The sequence below is a fragment of the Ambystoma mexicanum genome, chromosome 6q (genome assembly GCF_040938575.1).
Source record: "Ambystoma mexicanum isolate Mex_15411 chromosome 6q, UKY_AmexF1_1, whole genome shotgun sequence".
Lineage (NCBI taxonomy): Eukaryota > Metazoa > Chordata > Amphibia > Caudata > Ambystomatidae > Ambystoma > Ambystoma mexicanum.
Window position 1 is genome coordinate 976,873,977 of NC_090937.1, and position 22,137 is coordinate 976,896,113.

A 22,137-nucleotide genomic window follows, 5' to 3' on the forward strand; every position below is an offset into this window, starting at 1 on the left:
ACAGACCAAGGATAGCATACAGTAGCTAGTATCCCTGGGGTTCTCAGTGAACTTTGCAAAGTCATGCTTGCATCCTACTCAAGACCAGCTATTCTTGGACTCACGTCTCAACACTCTCGCGTGTTCACACATTCAGAGGAGAGGGTGTAGACAGTACTGAACAAGGTCCAGCAACTATCAAGACTGCCAATCACATCAGTCCACTCTCTCAAATCACTGCTGAGGATGATGACATCTTGCATCCTGTTAATCCCCAACTGCAGGCTCAAGATGCGACAACTTCAAGAGTTCATACATGCCTGTTGGCAACAGATATCGGTGTACCAGGAAGACAAGCTTAACCTCATGCCATCTTTCTGCCGAGCTCTCCAATGGTGGAGCCATCAGCACATTCCTTCCCAGCCAAAACCACCACCATGTTCTATATCCACAAGCAGGGTGGGATCTGCTCTCCGATTCTGTCTACGGAACCGCAGGTGCTGTGGAAATGGGTGCTCAAATACATGTTTCTGATTCCCTTCCATCTGCTAGGGATCCACAATACGATTGCGGATTCACTCAGCAGGAACTCTGGTCATGCCACGAATGGGAACTTCATCCAAGCCAAGTTCTCGACTTCTTCTCCAAGTGGGGATGGCCGGAGATTGAGTCGTTTCCTACAGCGACCAACAAGAAATTGCGAGTCGATTTCACCAGCAAGGGAGCATGGGGGATACGTTCTCATTCCAATGGAAAGAACTGTTCCTTTACGCTTTCTCTCTACTACCTTGATATCTCAGTACACTCAAACGGAGCCGCTGTACGATGATCCTGGTGGCCCCAGCCTGGCCACTGCAAATTTGTCACTCAGACCTGCTTCACCTGTTGGTGGCTCCATTCATCAGATTGGACCCACTCCCAGACCTACCTCTCAGAGACGGCAGGTCAGTGCTACACCACGACCCAGCATCCGTCAACTTGCCAGCCTGGCTCTTGCAGCCTTTGAGTTTGGGAACATTCTGCTACCCTCGGAATGTACGAGGGTCCTAGCCAGGGCAAGAGCAACGTTTATGTTGGCCTGCTACAAAAGCAGGCCAACATAAACTCGTACCTTAGGTACGCCTTCCCTCTGGTCACAGAGGTTGAGTAAGAAATTCCGCAAGGGACTGTTAAACACTTTTCCACTCGTTTTAGCTCCTGCTCCAGCTTGGGAACTCAATGTGGTCCTCTCAAAGCTAATGGGCCCTCCCTTCGAGCCTCTATACAGAGACTCCATGAAGTTTCTCTCTTGGAAAACCATGTTCCTCGTTACTTCAGCCATGTGAGTATTCGAGCTGCAAGCCCTCTCCTGCAAACCTCCCTACAAACCGGTCATGGCGGATGCTCCTTCTTCTTTCCACCTTAATGAACCCTTGATTTTACTAATATTCTTTGGGTCCCCTTCATCTCCAGCTGAGCAAACCCTACACACTCTGGATGTCGTCCGAGCCCTCAAGTTCTATGTGGCTCGTACTAAGGAGTTCCAAATGTTGTCACAACAGTTTGTTGCTTTCGGACCTATGTGCAACGGCATTGCCCTTTAAAAGTTTTCCATTGCGAGGTGGCTGCCGGTGTGCATTTCCTACTGCTATAGTCTTTCCAATAGGCCCCTTCCCAGAATACTCAGACGAGAGCTGTGGCTTCTACTGCGGCTTTCCTGCCCGGTGTTCCCCCTGCTCGACATCTGCAGGGCAGCCATATGGAGGTCTAGCCACACCTTCACATGGTTCTAATATAATATATAATAGGGATTCCAGGGATGAGTCCTGAGCTGGCCAAGCAGTGCTTCGCAACCTGTTTGCATGAGGTGAGTTTACCAGAGGTGAGTTTGGTTACTTCTATTAAGCTCTGCCTTTGCATGTTTTGGTTGTGTATATGTATTACTGTATAATTTTATACAAGCTCTTGTGAATCCATTAAAGATCCAATGCTAGAGAAGTAACAGGTTACTTACCTGTAACTCCTATTCTCCAGTATTGGTATCTTTCATGGATTCACATGCGACCCTCCCTGGCTCTTCTTTGCTCATTCTGCCACATTATCTTCACTGCCAAATCTGAAGATGGCCACCAGTGGTGGAGCTAAGGGGACCTGTCAAATTGGCTGTGGACAAAATGACTATAAAAGAGCACTAAAATGACGAGCAGTTTTTTTTTTTCCTCCAAATTTCTTTTTATTGGTTTTCTACAAGCAGACTGGCATTACAGCATTATATTACATGCGCCGAAAACAGCGCTCAGTTGCTTGTTATTACAAAAGACAATAAACATGAACAAAAACAACAAGACTGTAAAGTCTCAATGGGGACGATGACGGGGGGGGGAGGGGAGACGATGGGTTGAATATCAGGAGTCGGAACCAGCGAACACTGTTTGCACTGCAGGAGTGAATCGGGAGCGGGATGGACCTGCATGATACCGAGCCTTCATTAGTTTGTATGTGCTCTAGCTAGCGTGAGAGTCGGGGGGGGGGGGGGCGGGTGAGGGGAGGTAGTTCCGGGCCGTAATGTTTTTTACCGCTGGCTTCCCTTGTCTGTGGCTTGTGTCCTGTACTTCCGGCCTTCTCTTTAATAATTTTTGTCCATCCATCGGAGGGAGGGAGGCTGTCGGGCCAGGCCTGGGTATTTCTGTGTGTAGTCCAGGAATGGGCCCCAGGTTTAGTAGAATTTGTCTCTGTTACCAAACCAGAGGGCTGTTATTTTCTCGGCTGCTATTATGTCCCAGCACTTTATCCACCACATCTGTACTGCCGGACCCTCTGGGTTCTTCCAGAGCTTGGCTATTGAGATTTTAGCTGCTGTCAGTAGGTGGGCGCATAGTTCTGCTCTGTGGCCCGAGAGAGGGAATTGGCCCTCGCCGCTTGCTCCCAGTAGGACGATACCAGGATCCCATGGGATTGTGAGGCCTGTGATCGTGTTGACTTGGTCTATCACTGCTTTCCAGAATTCGGTAGCCTTTGGGCATGTCCATAGTAGGTGGTACAGTGTACCTTTGTCTGGGCACCCTCTCCAATACAGCGGGGGAATCGCGGGGTTCCATTTATTGAGCGTCTCTGGAGTTCAATACCACCTATAGTGTACTTTGAATGCCCCGTCCTTGTTAGTTACGCATTTGGAACTTCTGTGCGCTCTGATCCAGATGTGGTCCCATTCCTCCGGTTCAATGGGCCTCCCTATGCCTTTCTCCCATCTGAGCATGTATGGTTCTTTGCAGTTTGGGTCAGTTCTGTCGAGGATCTTGTAGAGGGTTGATATTCTACCCTTAGGGGGCATCGCTGTGAGGGTTTGCTCCAGGGCTGTCAGGTCTCTGCTTCTGAGGTTTTTCATGATACTGCTTTAGAGCCAGTGTCTAAGCTGTGAGTATCTGAACCTCTCTACTTCCGGAACTTTGAATTTCGCCTTGCAGGCTTCGAAGTCCAGAGGCTTTCCATCTTCAAAGAAGTCTTGCACCTTCTCTAGTCCTCCTTCTTTCCATTTCAGAAAATTATTGGGGTTAGTGCCCGGAGAGAATTCTGGGTTCATCCAGATCGATGTGAGTGGGCCTGTTATGTTCGACTATTCCACCATCGCGCCGCTTTCCTCCAGTTTGTCGCTGTGTTTTCGGTCGCTGACAGGGGCTGTGTGCCAGCTTGGTCGCTGGGTCTTTTCATATGTGGCAGTGAGACTATTGGGACTGGGCTCCAGGCCTCCTCCAACTCCAGCCAACAGGGTTTTGGGATAGCGGCGGACCAGGCGAAGGCCTGCGAGAGCTGCGCTGACAGGATATATCTCTCAATGTCTGATACTCCTAGGCCTCCCACCACCCGTCCTCGGAGCATGATCTTCCTAGGAATTCGTGACTGTTTTCCTTCCCATATATATTTCATGATGCTCCTCTGCAACTTCTGCACTGCTTGTTTCGGAATGGTGGTGGGCAAGGCTGAGCAGTGATATAGCAATCTGGGAATTAAGTTCATCTTTAGAGCCGTGATTCTCCCAAACCAGGAGATTTCCTGTTTTTGCCAGCGAATTAGGTCATTTTTGAGTTCCTTGAGGAGTGGCGGGAAGTTTGCTTTATATATTTTATTGTGTGTGACTGGTAGCTGGACCCCCAAATAGGGCAATTGTCTTTTCGCCCAAGGAATTAGGTAGTCCTTTTCCAGTGCTATTGTCAGCGTCCGAGGGAGGTTGATACTCAATGCTGTGGATTTGGAGAGGTTGACCTGGAATCCTGATGCCTCCCCGAATTCCTTCAGTTCCGTCCACAGAGCTTTCATGGACTCCGTGGGTTGGGCCAGTGTTAATAGGACGTCATCGGCACATAGGGTACTTTATAGACTTGGCCTTTGATTTCCAGGCCCTGGATTGCTGTGTTGTGGCGCGTTCTATTCACGAATGGCTCCATGGAGAGGGTGAAGATGAAGGGGGAAAGAGGACATCCCTGCCTTGTACCTCTTGTTATTATAATTCTGGTCCCATTCATTCTGAGTTTGGTGGATGGGTGTTGATAATTGGCTAGTGTCCATTTTATGAAGTTGGGCCCAAATCCATAGTGCCTTAGTGTTTCTTGGATATAGCTCCAGTCTAGCATGTCAAAGGCTTAATGTGCATTGAGAGATAGGACCATCATTTCCAAGCCCTTCCTGTTGGCAGATTCAATGGTGTTTATGGTTCTCCTAATATTGTCGTGGGTACTACGGCCAGGGATGAATCTGGTCTGGTCCGTGTGGATAACAGGTAGAATTTTCGCAAATATTTTCGCGTCATTGTTCAATAGGGTAATGGGCCTGTAAGAGGCGCAGTGGCTTCGGTCCCTGCCGGGCTTCAGTATGAGCACAGTTAGAGACTCCTCCATGGAGGGGGTGGTAGTTCCCGATGATGAGAACGAGTTGAACAGGGCTGCCAGCTGTGGTGCAAGAATATAGGAGAACTTCTTGTAGAATTGGGCCGTGAGCCCGTCTGGTCCTGGCGTCGAGTTTTTTAATGATGAGATGACCTTGCCCACCTCTTCTGCAGAGATCGGATCTTCCCGGGCATTCAGTTGAGGGTGCGGGGAGTTCGGCTCGACTCCTGCTAGATATTGAGACTGTGCGGATTTTGTCGTTGGGAGCCCTGTCATGATTCCTTTGTGATATGCTGTCATAATTTTCAGCTTCTCTGCGTTAGAGTGGCAAAGAGATCCTTGGCCATCCAGGAGAGATTGGATATAGTTTCTTGCCTGCAGCTTTTTAAGTTTGTGAACCAGCAGTCGGTTTGCTTTATTACTGTTCACATGGTAAAATTGCTTGGTGTAGGTTAGTGCTCTGGCTGCTTTGTCCGCTAAGTTCATTTCTAGAGTTCTTTTCACTTTTTGTAGTATGCGGCTCGCTTTCTTGTTTTGGCCTTGTTTGAGGATGTGTTCCGCCTCTGCTACCTCCGCTTCTAGCTTGTCTTGCTGTAACTTGTTGAACCGTCGGAGCCCAGCTGTGCAGTCGCCTGCGACACCCCTAATGACTGGCTTCATTGCGTCCCAGATAATAGGTTCCGGCGTGTCCCTGATGGTATTCTCCTTGAAGTAGTTCTTGAGGGCTTTCGCCATTTCCGTTCTGATGGCTATATCTGTCAGGATGTGGTCTTGTAGCCTCCCGTATCGGTGGGGTGGGGCGGGTCGGGTAGGCCTTGTACCCTTAGCTTCATTGTGACCGGTGCGTGGTCCGATAGGGCTCTGTGTCCTATTTGTATGGTGTCGACGCAGGGGATGAGAGCGCTAGAGAGGAGCAGCAGGTCGATCCTCGAGTGCCCCAGGTGGGCATCAGAGAAGAAAGTGTAATCCTTCACCCCAGCATTGGAGAGTCTCCATACGTCTAGGGTGTCGGTTTCCCTCAGAAATTCTGTCATGGTGAGGGCCTTGCCGAAGTCCTCCTTCGTTGGAGGGAACGTTTTGTCCAGGTTCGGGTCTGGTGTTAGGTTGAAGTTGCCACTCATTATTAACCGGCCCTCAGTGAAGGTTATGAGGATGGGAAGGAGATTGTGAAGGAATAAGCTTTGTGCAACATTCGGGCAGTATATAGCAGCGAGGGTGATGGGGAGCTGAACCAGGAGGCCTTTGAGTAGTATGTAACGCCCCTCTGGGTCCCTTTTGACAGTGATTTGCGTTAGCGGCAGGTCACGGCTTAATAATATGGCTACCTCTCTTTTCTTTCAACCCCCGGAGGCAAAGAAGCATCTTGGATAGCGTTGAGAGGAGATGCGCTTTTCGTCTGACTTGAGGAGGTGCGTTTCCTGTAGGCAGACGATGTCGGATGCCAGCTGGGAGAGTCTGTGTTCCACGGATTTCCTTTAACGGGGGGCGTTTAGACCATGGATATTCCAGGTCGTCACTGACAGTTCGCTATCCGGTTGGGCCATTAGTGATTAGGTTAATTGGAGGAATTGTCCTGCCCCTGTTGGATTGCAAATCATTAGGTCTCCCCCTCCCCATCTGGCTGAGCTTCCGTTGTCGGGGTAACTTAGTTCTGAGGATCCTCCTCCCTTAAGATGCGTTCCTTACTGCGTATCTCCCCTCCGCTCCCTGCTCTCCCCCTGGTTCCAATTCCCCCCATCTCTCCAAACGTAGTAAAACGGAAACGAAACAACAACATGAGCAAGAACAAAAACAGGTCTTCCAGCCCAGCAAATACGGGCTTTGGGTCTCAACGTTATCCCAGTTCTCAGACCGCCAGGTATGACGTTTTACCTGACCCAGCTTCCAAGATATGTGACCTCCTACCTCCTTGCAGACGCGACCATTCATGCAGTGTAGTCTATTCTGGTGCAGTGGGTTCAGCCCTTCGCCCATTGTCAGTATTAGGGGGCTTGTTCGGTGAGCGTTCTCTCTCTCCTCCATCAGTCTTGGCTCTGTTGTGGGCTCCCAGGTTTCCTAGTTTTTCCCCGTCTTTGCTTCTTTCTGTTGACCACTCCCACAGCTTGCTAGATGGGCCCGTCATGTTGCGCCGCGGTTGAATGGCTGTATCCGGTTGGTCATCTTCCAGGTGCAGTAGTGCTAGGCCTTCCGCACAGTTGCCAATTCTCCTCTGTTTTCCTTCCCATGTAAATGAAAGACCAAATGGGTGCGTCCATCTGTATTGGATTTGTTGTGATTGAAGGGCTTTCGTGACTGGCTGCATTAGCCGTCTTTTGCAAAGGGTAACCAGTGCTAGATCTTGATACAGCTGTATGCGAGAGTCATTGATCGTGAGATCCCTGTGTGTTCTTGCTGCTCTCAAAATGTCTTCTTTTAGACAGTATGATGTCATCGCTATTAGGACATCCTTGGGTCTCATCCCCGGTTCATTCCGTTTCGGGCCTACCCGGTGTATTCTGTCAAATCCGATTGCCTCAGGCTGGGTATCATTTAGTAAATTGCTAAAGCATTGTTGCATCGTATCCTTTAGATCCTTACCAAGCACCGATTCCGCTAGGCCCTTGACCCTAATGTTAGATCTTCTTGATCTGTTTTCCAGGTCTTCCGTCTGGAGTTCCAGGTTATTTGTAGCATTATCCAGCTGATCCAGCAGAACACTATTTTGGTTGGTTTCCTCCGCCAAATTCGAAAGGCCGCTTTCAACCACGTCTACTCTTTCTCCTATCTCTGCCATTTCTTTGCTGACCTCCTGAAGGGAGGATTTCAGTTCCTCCTTCATTTGTTCCAGTTGGCTGTGAAATGTGTTTGTCAATCTGGCTTCCATTCCCTTTAGGCAATTCAGGAGTTCTTCTTTGTCTGACGCCATTGTGTTTGTGGGGAGGACTTCTGTTTGAGTGGTCAGGGCCAGTGGGGGGGATGGCGATTCGGCGTGTGTTCTGTGTTTCTGTCTCCAGCACCTCTCTATTTGACCTTCCTGAGCTCTAGCTGGGGTTCTTGCTCTTGCTGGGAACACTCATGGAACAAGGATACAATTGAATAGGTTGAGAGGAATTCCGTTTGGCACTGCCGCTTTTTCCTATGGTCATAGACCAAAAAGTATCCACAACACTCAGTATATAGTACCCAGACAGGGTAATTGCTTGTTTTTCTATATATAATTATACAAAATACACTACTCAAAATGACACATAATTTCTCATGATCATACAGGATATCGTGCACAAGAACAAAAGCATGAACAATGATTAATCCATTTTCTTGTGTACTGGAGCAGGAAATTAAAGCCTTCACTGCCATGACTTGATGGACAGTGTCATACGTAGAACTATTGAACATTTTACAAAGACATTGACAACAAAAAATACAAAGTTAATTCCGAGAATAGTGACAATACACTGTGATTCTTTTTAAAAAAGGTGCGTCTACACCAGGTGCTTCAGCCGTCTATGTGGGCTAAATGAGCCTCATATCTAACACGGCCTTCATCAGGACGAGGGACTGTATGTGAGTAGTTCATGGAGTGCTGTAGACAAGGAAAAAAGGAGAATTTTTAGCGGAGTGCTAAGAGTAAAATTATCTAATTAGTAGATAACAAACTGTGCCATGGGACAGGTATCATGGATCAACACAGCTTACCTATGGAGGAGATTCACCACAGGCACTCGTGTGGGAGGCCGTCTCAAGTAGGGGTCCCAAAAGTGAGCTCCTAATTATCTGGAGCAAGGGGGAATTGTAACTATTTACCCCTCCCGAGCCAACCCAAGGGCGGCAAGATGCATATTTACAGAATATTTTTGGCGAGTGTGACAGTTTACCTCAAAACGTGTGCTGCAACGCAGAGCTCTGGGTTGTAACTCGTGTAGGAAAATATCCTGGAAAAAAGGTAAGGTTCTTAGCTGCTAGGGTTATACTTTTACGCCCAGCTCACGGAGCGATCCGCGTGCGTTAAATACCTATTAATGCTAGGCTTGGGCGGTGTGTGCCTGCCGCGTCCGGCGCACGAGGATCTGCAAAGTTGTGCAGAAAGCGCTGAGTCACTCGTGATCCAAACGGCATGGCGTTGCTAAAGCCGTTGTCAAGGAGCTCGAGTATTTATATGGGCGGCCATATTGAAATGTCACTCCAAATCGTAGCAGTTACAACAATAGGCCCCCGTGGCCCAGCGGGACTCAAAATTGATTAATAAACAGTTATGGATGGTCACTGGGTCGATCAAGGAATTATGGTGTAATCGAACTAGAAAGATTAAAATTAAAAATGGTTGCTATGGTAGCCGTGTCGAAACTATGCTAAAACACGGCTGCAGCATTGTATCGGTAGGCAAATCTAAACCTGGTACCAAGCATTGTACTGTAGTGCAACATTTTAAATTGAAGTGTCCCAGTGTTTGGAAAAGGACTAAAAAGTGTCATAGGGGACGGAACCGGAACAAGCACGTATGTTCACAGATGCATGTGTGCACAAAATCATCATGAGACATCAGACCAAAATGCATAAATGGGTCACAACTTGTCATAGGTCCATATCAGTATGAGCAGCTGTATAGTAAAAAACACAATGGTTATCACTGTTCATGGTATCATCACAGCTATAATGAAGACATATTAGAAATCATTTTCATCCGCATTGGTGGGTATTACACAAGTTAACTAATGTGTGCATCCATTAATGTACCAGTAGTGCTGTTCCTGTAGAGGACCCAGAGGGGATTAAGGGTGTCTATAGGGATGTGACCCCTTTCTATGTTTCTTTGAATCAAAACCAAATCACATCGCGGAAAAGCCAAATCTGATAGCCTAGCTGAATGAATATATGGTGTGTATCAAGGCGGTGGACCGCAAAAAGGAGGGTTCACTGGGAGGCTTTCCATTCAACTGCGATGTTGAGTCCTGTCCGCACACTGTCCAATGTGTGTACCCATCTCTGTTCCAGCTGTGTCAAAGTTCTATTCACACCCCCCCCCCCTTTCTGTAAAATAAACCACCTCAGGTCTGTGTCTTTGTGATTTTCTTTGTTGAAATGTTCAACAAGTGGCTTGTCGGCCACCTTATTTCTTATGCAGGACCGGTGTTCCGAGATCCGTATCTTCATTGGGCGGATGGTCTTCCCTACGTAGAGTAGACCGCAGGGACATTGTATTATGTATACCACGCCTTTCGTGTTACAATTGGTGAGGTCCCTCATTGTCAATTTAATGGTCTTGTGCTCAAATGATTTTTTCTCTAGGGTCAAAGGGCAAGCCACACATCTCCCGCATTTGTAATGTCCAGTGAGTGGGGGTAAGTCTCATAGTGTGTTCTCTGTTCATGGCGGTGGTTCAATGAACGTGTGCACCAAAGAGTCTCTTAAATTTCAATTTTTCTTAAAAGCGAAACATGGTGTTTGGTTTAAAGTCCCTGGCTGTTTCACCAGGTGCCAATTGTTCCTTATGGTCTTCTGTATCAGTTGGCTCAATGGTCCAAAAGTGGTAACACATACCAGACGGCCTAGTTCTTTCTTTGGTTTGTGTTCGAGACAGATTTCCCTTGGTGTGTGTCTCGCTCTTTTTTTGGCTTGTTTGATGGATCTTTGAGGATAACCTCTCTGTTAGACAGATTTTTAGATCATCGGCATGTTTTATGTACCTCTCAGTGTCAGTGCAATTCCTGCGGATGCGCAGAAACTGTCCGTAGGGTAAGTTGTATTTCAGTCCCATCGGGTGATTGCTCTGAAAGTTGAACAAGCTGTTGCGATCTGTCGGTTTTCAAAATAGTTCTGTCTTGACTTGATGTCCTGTTTTGTAAATGTGGAGGTCCAAAAATCAATTTGGTGATGATCCCAATGTATGGTAAACTTGATATGTGTGTTCCGTAGGTTCAGCCAATGACGATATACATACTCCGACAGATTTCATCCTGGAATGCACTAGACTGGCCATGTCAGAGAACTTCTCCCTCTTCCAGGATCAATTTTATAAACAAACCAAGGGAGTCAGCATGGGGGCAAATTTTGCCCCTGACATTGCAAACCTCTATATGTCCAACTATGAAGCAAAAAATGTATTCACTGAAGATAACCCTTTTCTGAGCAACATTGCCCTATGGAAACGCTATATAGATGTCATCATGGTATGGAATGGCACAACCTCTGATTTGCAGGACTTCCATCATTGGCTGAACCTATGGAACACACATATCAAGTTCACCATACATTGGGATCATCACCAAATTGATTTTTTGGACCTCCACATTTACAAAACAGGACATCAACTCAAGACAGAACTATTTTGAAAACCGACAGATCGCAACAGCTTGCTCCACTTTCAGAGCTATCACCCGATGGGACTGAAATACAACTTACCCTACGGACAGTTTCTGCGCATCCGCAGGAATCGCACTGACACTGAGAGGTACATAAAACATGCCGATGATCTAAAAATCCATCTAACTAAGAGAGGTTCTCAAAGATCCATCAAACAAGCCAAAAAAAAGAGCGAGGCACACCCCAAGGGAAATCTGTCTTGAAAACAAACCAAAGAAAGAACTAGGCCGGCTGGTATGTGTTACCACTTTTGGACCATTGAGCCAACTGGTACAGAAGACAATAAGGAACAATTGGCACCTGGTGAAACAGCCGGGGACTTTAAACCAAACACCATGTCTCGCTTTTAAGAAAAATGTAAATTTAAGACACTCTTTGGTGCACACGTTCATTGAACCACCGCCACGAACAGAGAATACACTATGGGACTTCTCCCGCATTTGTAATGTCCAGTGAGTGGGGGTATGTGTGGCTTGCCCTTTGACCCTAGAGAAAAAATCATTTGAGCACAAGACCATTGAATGGACAATGAGGGACCTCACCAATTGTACCACGAAAGGCATGGTATACAAAATACAATGCCTCTGCGGTCTACTCTACGTAGGGAAGACCATCCGCCCAATGAAGATGCGGATCTCGGAACACCGGTCATGCATAAGAAATAAGGTGGCCGACAAGCCAAAGAAAATCACAAAGACACAGACCTGAGGTGGTTTATTTTACAGAAAGAGGGGGGGATGTGAATAGAACTTTGACACAGCTGGAACAGAGATGGGTACAGAAATTGGACAGTGTGCGGACAGGACTCAACATCGCAGTTGAATGGAAAGCATTCTTGTAAACCCTCCTTTTTGTGGTCCACCGCCTTGATACACACCATATATTCATTCAGCTAGGCTATCAGATTTGGCTTTTCCGCTATGTGATTTGGTTTTGATTCGAAGAAACATAGAAAGGGGTCACATCCCTATAGACACCCTTAATCCCATCTGGGTCTTCTACAGGAACAGCACTACTGGTACATTAATGGATACACACATTGGTTAACTTGTGTAATACCCACCGGTGCGGATGAAAATTATTTCTAATATGTCTTCATTATAGCTGTGATGATACCATGAACAGTGATAACCATTGTGTTTTTTACTATACAGCTGCTCATACTGATATGGACCTATGACAAGTTGTGACCCATTTATGCATTTTGGTCTGATGTCTCATGATGATTTTGTGCATACAGGCATCTGTGAACATACGTGCTTGTTCCGATTCCGTCCCCTATGACACTTTTTAGTCTTTTTCCAAACACTGGGACACTTCAATTTAAAATGTTGCACTACGATGCAATGCTTGGTATCAGGTTTAGTTTTGCCTACCGATACAATGCTGCAGCCGTATTTTAGCATAGTTTCGACACGGTCACCATAGCAACCATTTTTAATTTTTAATCTTTCTAGTTCGATTACACCATAATTCCTTGATCGACCCAGTGACATCCATAATTGTTTATTAATCAATTTTGATCCTGCTTGGCCCCGGGGGCCTATTGTTGTAACTGCTACGATTTGGAGTGACGTTTCAACATGGCCGCCCATATAAATACTCGAGCTCCTTGCCAACGGCTTTAGCAATGCCACGCCGTTTGGATCATGAGTGACTCAGCGCTTTCTGCACAACTTTGCAGCTCCTCGCGCGCCAGACGCGGCGGACACACACCGCCCGAGCCTACCATTAATAGGTGTTTAACGCACGCGGATCGCTTTGTGCGCTGGGCGTAAAAGTATAACCCTAGCAGCTAAGAACCTTACCTTTTTTCCAGGATATTTTCCTACGCGAGTTACAACCCAGAGCTCTGCATTGCAGCACCCGTTTTGAGCTAAACTGTCACACTTGCCAAAAATGTTCTGTAAATATGCATCTTGCCACCCTTGGGTTGGCTCGGGAAGAGTAAATAGTTACAATTCCCCCTTGCTCCTCTTTTCAGATAATTAGCAGCTCACTTTTGGGACCCCTACTTGAGACAGCCTCCCACACGAGTGCCTGTGGTGAATCTCCTCCATAGGTAAGCTGTGTTTCTCCATGATACCTGTCCCATGGCACAGTTTATCTACTAATTAGATAATTTTTCTCTTAGCACTCCCCTAAAAATTCTCCTTTTTTCCTTGTCCACAGCACTCCATGAACTACTCTCATACAGTCCCCCGTCCTGATGAAGGCTGTGTTAGATATGAGGCTCATTTAGCCCACATAGACGGCTGAAACACCTGGTGTAGATGCACCGTTTTTAAAAAGAATTACAGTGTATTGTCACTATTCTCGGAATGAAGTTTGTATTTTTTGTTGTCAATGTCTTTGTAAAATGTTCAATAGTTCTATGTATGACACTGTCCATCAAGTCATGGCAGTGAAGGCTTCATTTCCTGCTCCAGTACACAAGAAAATGGATTAATCATTGTTCATGCTTTTGTTCTTGTGCACGATATCCTGTATGATCATGAGAAATTATGTGTCATTTTGAGTAGTGTATTTTGTATAATTATATATTAAAAAAACAAGCAATTACCCTGTCTGGGTACTACATACTGAGTGTTGTGGATACTTTTTGGTCTATGACCATAGGAAAAAGTGGCAGTGCCAAACGGAATTCCTCTCGACCTATTCAATCGTATCCTTGTTCCATGAGTAGCTCTCCTGGGCAGAATATGGTCCACACCAGGAGCCCAAATATTTAGAAATCTTGCTGGGCAAGCCTTAGGTTTGGTTCCTGGCATCTGGGTCGCTCTAGCCAGAGTCGACTACCGTCGTTCAGGGCTGTAGGACGTACGCTGCGGGTGCTACAGGCCTACTTGCGGTGAGGCCGTAGTGACCACTGTTGATTGTTGCCAGTCGTGCTTTCTCTACTCTGGTCTGACCTGCCACTCTGAGGTACCCGTTTTGTGGACTGAGCTTATCGGGCTACCCTTAATCTACGCCTTCTTTCCTCTCTTCCCCGTAAGTGCCCCACTGATGCTGGTATCTATTTCCGGGGCTTCTAGAAGTCCCTACTTGTGTTTTGTGGGCTGTGTGCTGCTTCACACTGTGGTCAGTAAAATGCTCTTCTGGGGTTTTCCTGTGTTCATTGCAGGGGGCCCACCTGACGGCGCCCTCACTATCTGTGTGGGCCTCTTCTCCTCTCAGGTGTGCCCCCAATCTTTTGGCCGGGCTCCACCCACCACCTTCTTTCAATCTGTCCTCACGCCTTCTCCGGCTTATGCCGGCCGTGTTGTGGTGATGATGTAGTGTTTTGTGTTGATTGCTCTTCCCTCCGTGGCTTCTTCTATTCAGGGGGAAGTGGTGAGCGGACCCTCTGGGTCCCGGAGCAGCCGTTGATGTTCTATGGGTATAGCAGCAGCTGCGCTTGCGTCCGGAGTGCAGAAGGAGGCGCATGATTGGGATGGCAGAGCCTACGCAGCTGTGGTCAGGGGTGGTGGTTACAGCATCAGAGTGAGCAGGCCAGCGGCTCGGCAGACCCCAGCAGGAGGGCAAACGGTGCCCCCCCCACGCTGCGGTAGCCCTCGGGAGTGGCAGGATGTTATGGTCCCCGTGCAGTCCTCACCGAAGCGGCGCAATTCAACAGAGAGGTATGCGCGCCTCCCCCAGTGCAGCACGTTTCTTCGCCGGCGCTTGCTTTGTCTCAGCTGCCTTCCAAGTGTCTCCAGTTGTAGTCTAGTATCTAGTACGTGCTTCAACCCTGCACGAGTGGGTTGTGTTCTCCACGCCTCAGGCTCACTTCACTTAGTTTATCTGGAGCGTCCGCCAGCCCCTCCAAGGATTAATGATATCTCCGGGCTCTCTGTCGCCCCACGTACCTCTGGACATCTTAATGCTGCTCCATGTTCTACAGGGCCTCCCTCTGCCACAGCGCCACGCACCGCTCGCACACAGCGCACACGGCGGGTCGCCGGGACAGGGTATGCCCTCTTCGGCTGCTTAATGGAGTCTCCGCTTCAAAGATCTCCACATGTTATTGTGCCTTGTTGTCCACAGGGGCCCGGCGTTGAGGCCCAGGAACAGTCCGGGATGCCTCACTGAAGCGCCCACTTGGGAGCGCACTGTAGGTGGAGGGGGAGAGGCAGCGCCTCTCGCTCGTCCGCTCCGCAGATCTCCCTGCGGACTGTTTATTCTGGGCCAGAGCTGTATGACTTCGAGGGTTGCCTTTCCCCAGAAGTGGGTGCTATTCGTTGGGCCCCAGGGCTTTGATGTTACTTTATTCTCCTGCGTTGTCCGACTCCGATTCTGTGACTCCGCTGCTGTTGTTTCACTGACGCCGGAGCATGGCGCCCGCCATCTTGGGCTCACTGTGTCGGGGCTGCATGCTCCACTTTCACTGTCGCGTCTGCTAGGAAATCGGTAGCGGTTTTATCCCTCCAATAACGAGCAGTTTAAAAATGTAAAGGTAAACTGCTTTAATGCTAAAGACGATTCCCAGCCTGACGGGGAATATTCAAGAGCATATGAATCCATGAAAGATACCAGTGCTGGAGAACAGGAGTTACAGGTAAGTAACTTGTTGCTTTTCTTCTGTAAATGTTGATTGAGGCTTTTCTCGTGGCTATTCTTTATCCAAAAAGGTACATGATAGAGGTTCAGATGTGTTACTGGCTAATTGATGTCCATGGAATTATGCTTTGTGTACTGACAATAAATATTTAAAAAGGTGCTTCAGTCCCTGGTTCAAGACTAAGGAACACCAGGAGGAAGAGAAGTAAAGGTTTGTGCCAATGCAAGCCTTTGCCAAAATGTGGTTCAAGGAGACTGCAGAAACCAACGAATAACCCACCAGTCCAGGGCCCAAAGATGAGTACTCACATTGGCATTTCCAGAAACATGGCTTAGGAATGGAGAAAATCTTCTCTTGCAGGTCAAGTTACCGGGCCCTGTCACCCAGGCGCTTGAAACCCAGTCCAAGGAAAACCCAAAAGAAGAATTATCAGCCTTAACAGAATTGGGACCCACCAGCCTGGATTGAAAATAACGGTGAAGATGGAGGATTTCGACCAAGTAGATTCCTATGGTTTGATGGACTAAGAGGGGAAGCCAGCAAGCAGATAATTGTCCCACAAAGGAAATTGGATTGCACCCAGAGTAGCCCAAATGAACAGCAGAGGTTGGGGTAGTAGTGTACCACCACCCTTATAGATGACAGCAGCTTCCTACCCCAAGGCGCACGACCAAGAAGGTGGTAATTCGAAATAAAAGGTGATAAAAGTGCCAAGAAAGGGTCCCAACATTTGGGGATCTGATTGCAGCCAGTGAAGAGGTAAAGACAACAACAGCAAAGGAAGCAGGTCCAGCAGCCAAAAACAAAACATCACTAGGCCAATCAGACCATGGTTCTGGTGGCCAGCCAATCAGCCTGGGCCTAAAAACTGCCTCGCACATTGACATGCTCATACCCTTCTGGCCTGTCTTGGACCAGACTAAACAAGCCCAAATCCCAAAGGAGGGTGCAGGGTTGGGCTCAGAGTGAGTACATGTGTGCATGGCAGCCATTTCAGGCCTGCCTCATATTTCCCTAAACAAAGCAATACCCAAAAACAAAATAGCCAACAGTAGGGCATACACAATACATCAGTACGCTGATGACTTCCCAAAGTTAAATAGAACTACTAATGTAGCAATTTAGGCTGCCCCTCTGGTAGAACCAGAAATTGAATTGCAGCTGCCACCAGCCTACACTATCAAACCAAGGTACGGGTATATAATCACCTTATGGCCAGAATGGGGTGCTTAAAAAGCAGAGGACCATAAACTGAAATAAGCTTTCGCTGGGAAACATAAGTAGAAGTACCTATGACAAATAAGTCAGCCACCCTAGAAACAAACAAGGGAAAAATGCAAAACGTTTAGGGTTCCTGTGATGTCAAAATGTCCTAATGTGGAGAATGAATTAAAACATGTTTTTGTTTGTTTTAATTGTATTCAGATGCGATTGCGAATACTTCCTGACATGGAGCAGGAAATGCTGTACAACTTCTACCCTCTCATGGCTGGATATCAACAGCTCCCATCTCTCAACATCACGATGCAAAGGTTCCCTAACTTCACCAATCAGCTCCTTCGTCGCTTCATACCAACGCACATATTTGTAAAGGTAGGTTTTTGTTTGAGCAGTGTGTATTTTACGATTGGAAATCATTTGAAAAAGTGTACTTGAATCCTTTGTTGTGGACTTAATAAATTGTGTATTTTGACAGGTACAGATTTTGGTCAAATGGTTTAATTTGTTAATGCTATAATGTTATTTACCTGGTAATGTCTCGCAAAGCCCGAGCCATGATGGGCCCAAGTGAAGCGTAGGCCAGGTGATGGCTTTGGGCCCTTACAGGCCAATCCCACCTCCCTACCGAGCGCTTAACGCTATTAGCACCCCAGAGATCCATTCTGGGCTCTCAGTGATTCCAGAAAGTGATGCTGCAATGTATTAGTTAGCTCAATGAGGTAATACTCTTAAGTCCCTCTTTCATATTTATTTAAGAGTTCACAGCCATTCGCTCATGTAAACCTGGCCTGGATAGGCGAATTCTGTCCAGAAATGCAGAGAAACTATTTTTTACTTGCTTTGCTCGAATACAGAGCTTCATAGATCTCTCTGAACATAGTAAGTTTGTCCCTTTCCTTAGTTAATCTTTTGCCATTTTTATCACAAAGAGAAATCCGTATGTTACTCTTCACCCATGCTTTCAGTACGTAGGCCAGTAAAATGTTAGGTTTATTCCCTAGTTGGTCATGTTTATGACTGGTCTTGCTGTTATAATAGTCATAGGGCTTCATTACGAGTACGCAGGTCCGGATTCAACGCAGCCGGTAAAACTGTACTGGCACCGTTTACCGGACCGGTGAATTCCAACCTTCAATCCCGGAAACACCACCACCCCGAAACCGCCACCGCGGAGACAACGCACCCGATAACTGCATCGGCAGACACAGCACGACGACACCCACAGTTACCGCCAATGGGTAACACTGTGCGCGTTACGAGTAGCATGGACACGAAAACTCTGCCACAAAATTGGCGGTAAAACCGTGAACACCGTGGCGGTACCGTCGCCACCGCGGGGATGGCGTTAAACAGTGTCAGGTGAGCTGAATCTGGCCACAGGTGCACCAAATGAGCCCAGCTGGACCCAGCAGGGCACTGGGAGCCTACAAAAGGGCCACACCCACACCCAGGTCAACTCTAAACACAACTATGCAGGCAGCCGCTGTAGCAGCAAAGGGTCTGGGGCTATTGAACCTACAGGCAGCAGTGCACATGGTGGCAGCAGTGGTGCAGAGGAGGAGGAGGAGGCAGAGGCGGTGGAGGAGGCGGAGGCAGAAGAGGCGGCAGATAGCAAACCCTGCACCCATACCAAACCCAAATGTGCAGCCGGCAAGACCCCGCAGGCAGCTGGCAATACCCTGCATCAGGGCCTCACCCTGGAACCTGAACCCAGGGCAGATCCACACATTATACCGGCTGGACCGTCCAACAATCATGCCCATCATCACCATGATTGAGGACAACATCAGCACCCGCATTGGCATACGGATGGCAATCCCACCCCTGCTGAATGTGGTCTCAGTACTGCATTTCCTTGGGACTGGAACATATCGGCACACTGTCAGTGAGCTGCACGGGCTCTCACAACCCTGCTTCTCAAGAATACTGGACCAGGTACTGGATGCCCTGCTGCGCCATGTGTTGGAACACATCACCCTCCCCCATACCCTTGCCCAGGTCATTGCCACCAAGTTGGCCTTCCAGGCCATTGCCCGGCATGCCAAATTGCATTGATGCAGTAGACTGCACCCACATAGAGCTGACCTCACCACGTGCAATAGAGATGGTGTACCGCAATATGAAACTATACCACTCACTGAATGTACAGATGGTATGTGACGCTGGACAAGTGATAACACATTGCTGCACACGTTTTCCGGGGTCAACACATGACTCAATGTTCCTGCGGAATGCGACATTGCTACGGTACATGGAACGCTATGCTGGACAAAGCACATGGTTATTGGGTCAGTACAACTGCCAGTGCACGGCCCCTGTGAAAGGGGGGGGGGGTCCAGGGCAGGTCTGGGTTCCTACAACTGGCAATGCATCACCCCCTGGCCAATGTAATGGACAGTCACCACAACCCACACATTTCAAAGCTACACATTACATGTGGGCTCAGTGTGCCCGTACACACCCTGCCAAAGGAGATGCACAACCAAGACATGTACTGGTAGCACAAATCAATACGACATGAGGCAGTGAATCCACCTACCCACCCAATGCATCAGTGCCCCCCAATGCACATGATGAGTGCACATCAAACATTGTGAATCGACCACATCACAGTGTCCGTTGAGTGACGTGTCCATGTATGTACCCCACTGCACGATGACGTGTCCATGTATGTACACCACTGCACGATGCCAAACTTACCAACCACAAATGAGCACAAGGGCAACTACATATGCACAGCAAGTCGTCGGACAATGTCCAAGCGCCAATGTGGACAACAATGACCCAGGAATGGCATTCACACACTGGTTAGACCATTGCTTGCCCCATATGGATGATTGACTAATGACCCATGATTGCACTGCATCTGATCAAGACATGGACCACAAACACTGACATGTCCCCCTCCATTCACATCCCATGTAGGTGATGCAGGATATCCACTCACGCCATGGCTGATGATGCCCGTAGGGATGCCAAGGAACAGGCATGAGGAGGCCTACAACAGGGTACACGTCTGCACACGTGGCATGATCGAGAGAAATTTGGCCTACTGAAGGCCAGGTTCTGCGGCTTGAGCAGATCTGGTGGATCACTGCTGTACAACGCAGTGAAGACGAGTAAAATAGTGCTTGTGTGTGCCATGCTGCACAATCTGTGCATGCGCAGGAACGTCTCTCTGCCCCCAGACACAGGATGATGGTGAAGTAGATGATAAAGATGACAATGGGGATGGGATGGCTGCACCCCCTCACAGGGTGGCACAAATGGTCAGCATGCACGGGATGCACTCATTCACATTTACTTTGAGAGACTGTACATGAACAGCATTGCATGATTATGATGATGCATGTCAATAAATGGATTGATTACAAATGAAATAACGATGTCCACACATAAAATCATTTCCAAAAGTGATTTATTGTCAACAAAGCAGGTAAGAAGGTGAATTGGATAGGAAAGCTGTACACCCTTGCCCACCCACCACACAAACGTACCCACCCCCAACCATGCCCCAGACCACTAACCCCATTATGGTTCTCCCCCACCACCCAAACGCACCCACCCCCATACACCCAATGTTTCCCAGATTGTCTTGTGGACAGTCATTCCCACATGGCACTATTTCCGGCTGCGCTTATGTGCATGAGCGTCCTTGTCAGAGGGTCGACTCAGTCGACTGGAGTGCCTCCGTGGGCTGCCAGTGACGGAGCTTGTTGGGGTGGTGCTGGTAGATGGCACTGGTGGCGCGACTGGTGGCACACGTCCAAGAAATGCCTGCTGGGCCACATACATGCACTCGGCGATGGAGGACATCACACTGTTGCCCTCCCGGACATGGCATGCCAAGTTGACATTGATAGTGGCGAAACGCCCGATGGCCTTGGAAAGCCGACGCACTGATGTTGCATTACTTTCTTGCTGCAGCATCGCCTCCTCCCGCTGCTGCATCGCCTCCTCCCGCTGCAGCCTCAACTCCTCCCGCAGCAGCCTTGCCTCCTCCCGCTGCTGCATCACCACCTCCCGCTACAGCTTCGACTCCTCCAGCTGCCTTTCGACAAGCTGGGATAGGGTGGACTGCTGTTTCTCCATCCACTGCAGATGTGCACTTATCTCTGCCATGGAGGGTGTTAGTGACCTCATGGGGCTGTGCAGTGAGGGGGGGCTGAACTGTAGGTTGTGGAGGGATGACAGGTCATCCATGTTGTCGTCCTCCTCCTGTCCTCGATCTTCTGACTGCATGACTGGGGCACTGTTGCTACTGGATGCAGCGTCCTCTGCAGTGCAGACAGCCTGCAGGATGGTTTCTGTGGCCATGGTGGGAGTGTGTGCCACTTGTGTGGCGGCAGCCTTTACAGGGATGGACACGTGGGCTGGTACATCCATGCCAGTTGCAGCTGGTGCCTGTGTCCCAGAGGTGCTAGCATCCTCATCCCTGGCAGGATGGCTGTGTCGGCCACTTGCAGATGGAAGTTGCGTCGCCTGTTGGGCATTGTCGCTGTCACTTGTCATGCCTGTGGGGAGACAGAGGGCATGCTGTCAGTCGTGTGGTGGTATTTGATGTGTCCATCACATGCATCACACTGAACGATCTGTGACCACTTGCATGTACACATATTTGACTGTTGATGCACTCAGGTGTGTGTGTCTCAGCTTGTACTCATTCACGCACTGGGAGCATGTTCTGAGTGTGTGTTGCTTGTCATCTGGGTGATTGGTGGGTGCATTGGGTCACTCCTGCCCTGGCTGGGGAGGGGGGGGTTCCTCAGTGGGTGCATTGGGTCACTCCTGCCATGGCTGGGGGGAAGGGGGTGGGGGTTCATCAGTGCCTGCATTGGGTCACTCATGCCCTGGCTGGGGGGAGGGGGTCATCAGTGGGTGCATTGGGTCACTCCTGGGGTCCATTCACACTCATGGCTTTGATAATTGTGCTCTTACCGGCATCAGCTGGTGGGCTCACTCCTGCCTTTGCGTCACCAATGCCCTGTATGCCCTCAAGGTGCAGGACACTGCTGCACCGCTTCTCCCACTATTGCAGTTTCAATGGGGATGCTGGGCCTCCACCGGGGCCATTGCTGTGCTGGCGGTGTGCAGCGATGGGATTACGCACTCTGAGCCAGAGGTCATCCCACCTCTTGTGGCAGTCATTTATGGTGCGTATGGTCACCCCTACTGCGGTGCACTTGCATGCTGCTTCGG

The 22,137-nt window shown here is 48.6% G+C and overlaps 1 protein-coding gene across 2 annotated transcripts in view; it reads left to right on the plus strand.

Moving 5' to 3' along the window:
• Positions 1 to 22,137, plus strand: part of TRAPPC11 (trafficking protein particle complex subunit 11) — a 1,974,021-nt gene that overhangs the window by 1,818,778 nt on the left and 133,106 nt on the right. For both annotated transcript variants that reach the window (XM_069631477.1, XM_069631476.1), the window contains exon 29: positions 17,143 to 17,310. In XM_069631477.1, the coding sequence (XP_069487578.1) occupies positions 17,143 to 17,310 (168 nt within the window). The remainder of the gene's footprint in view (positions 1 to 17,142; positions 17,311 to 22,137) is intronic.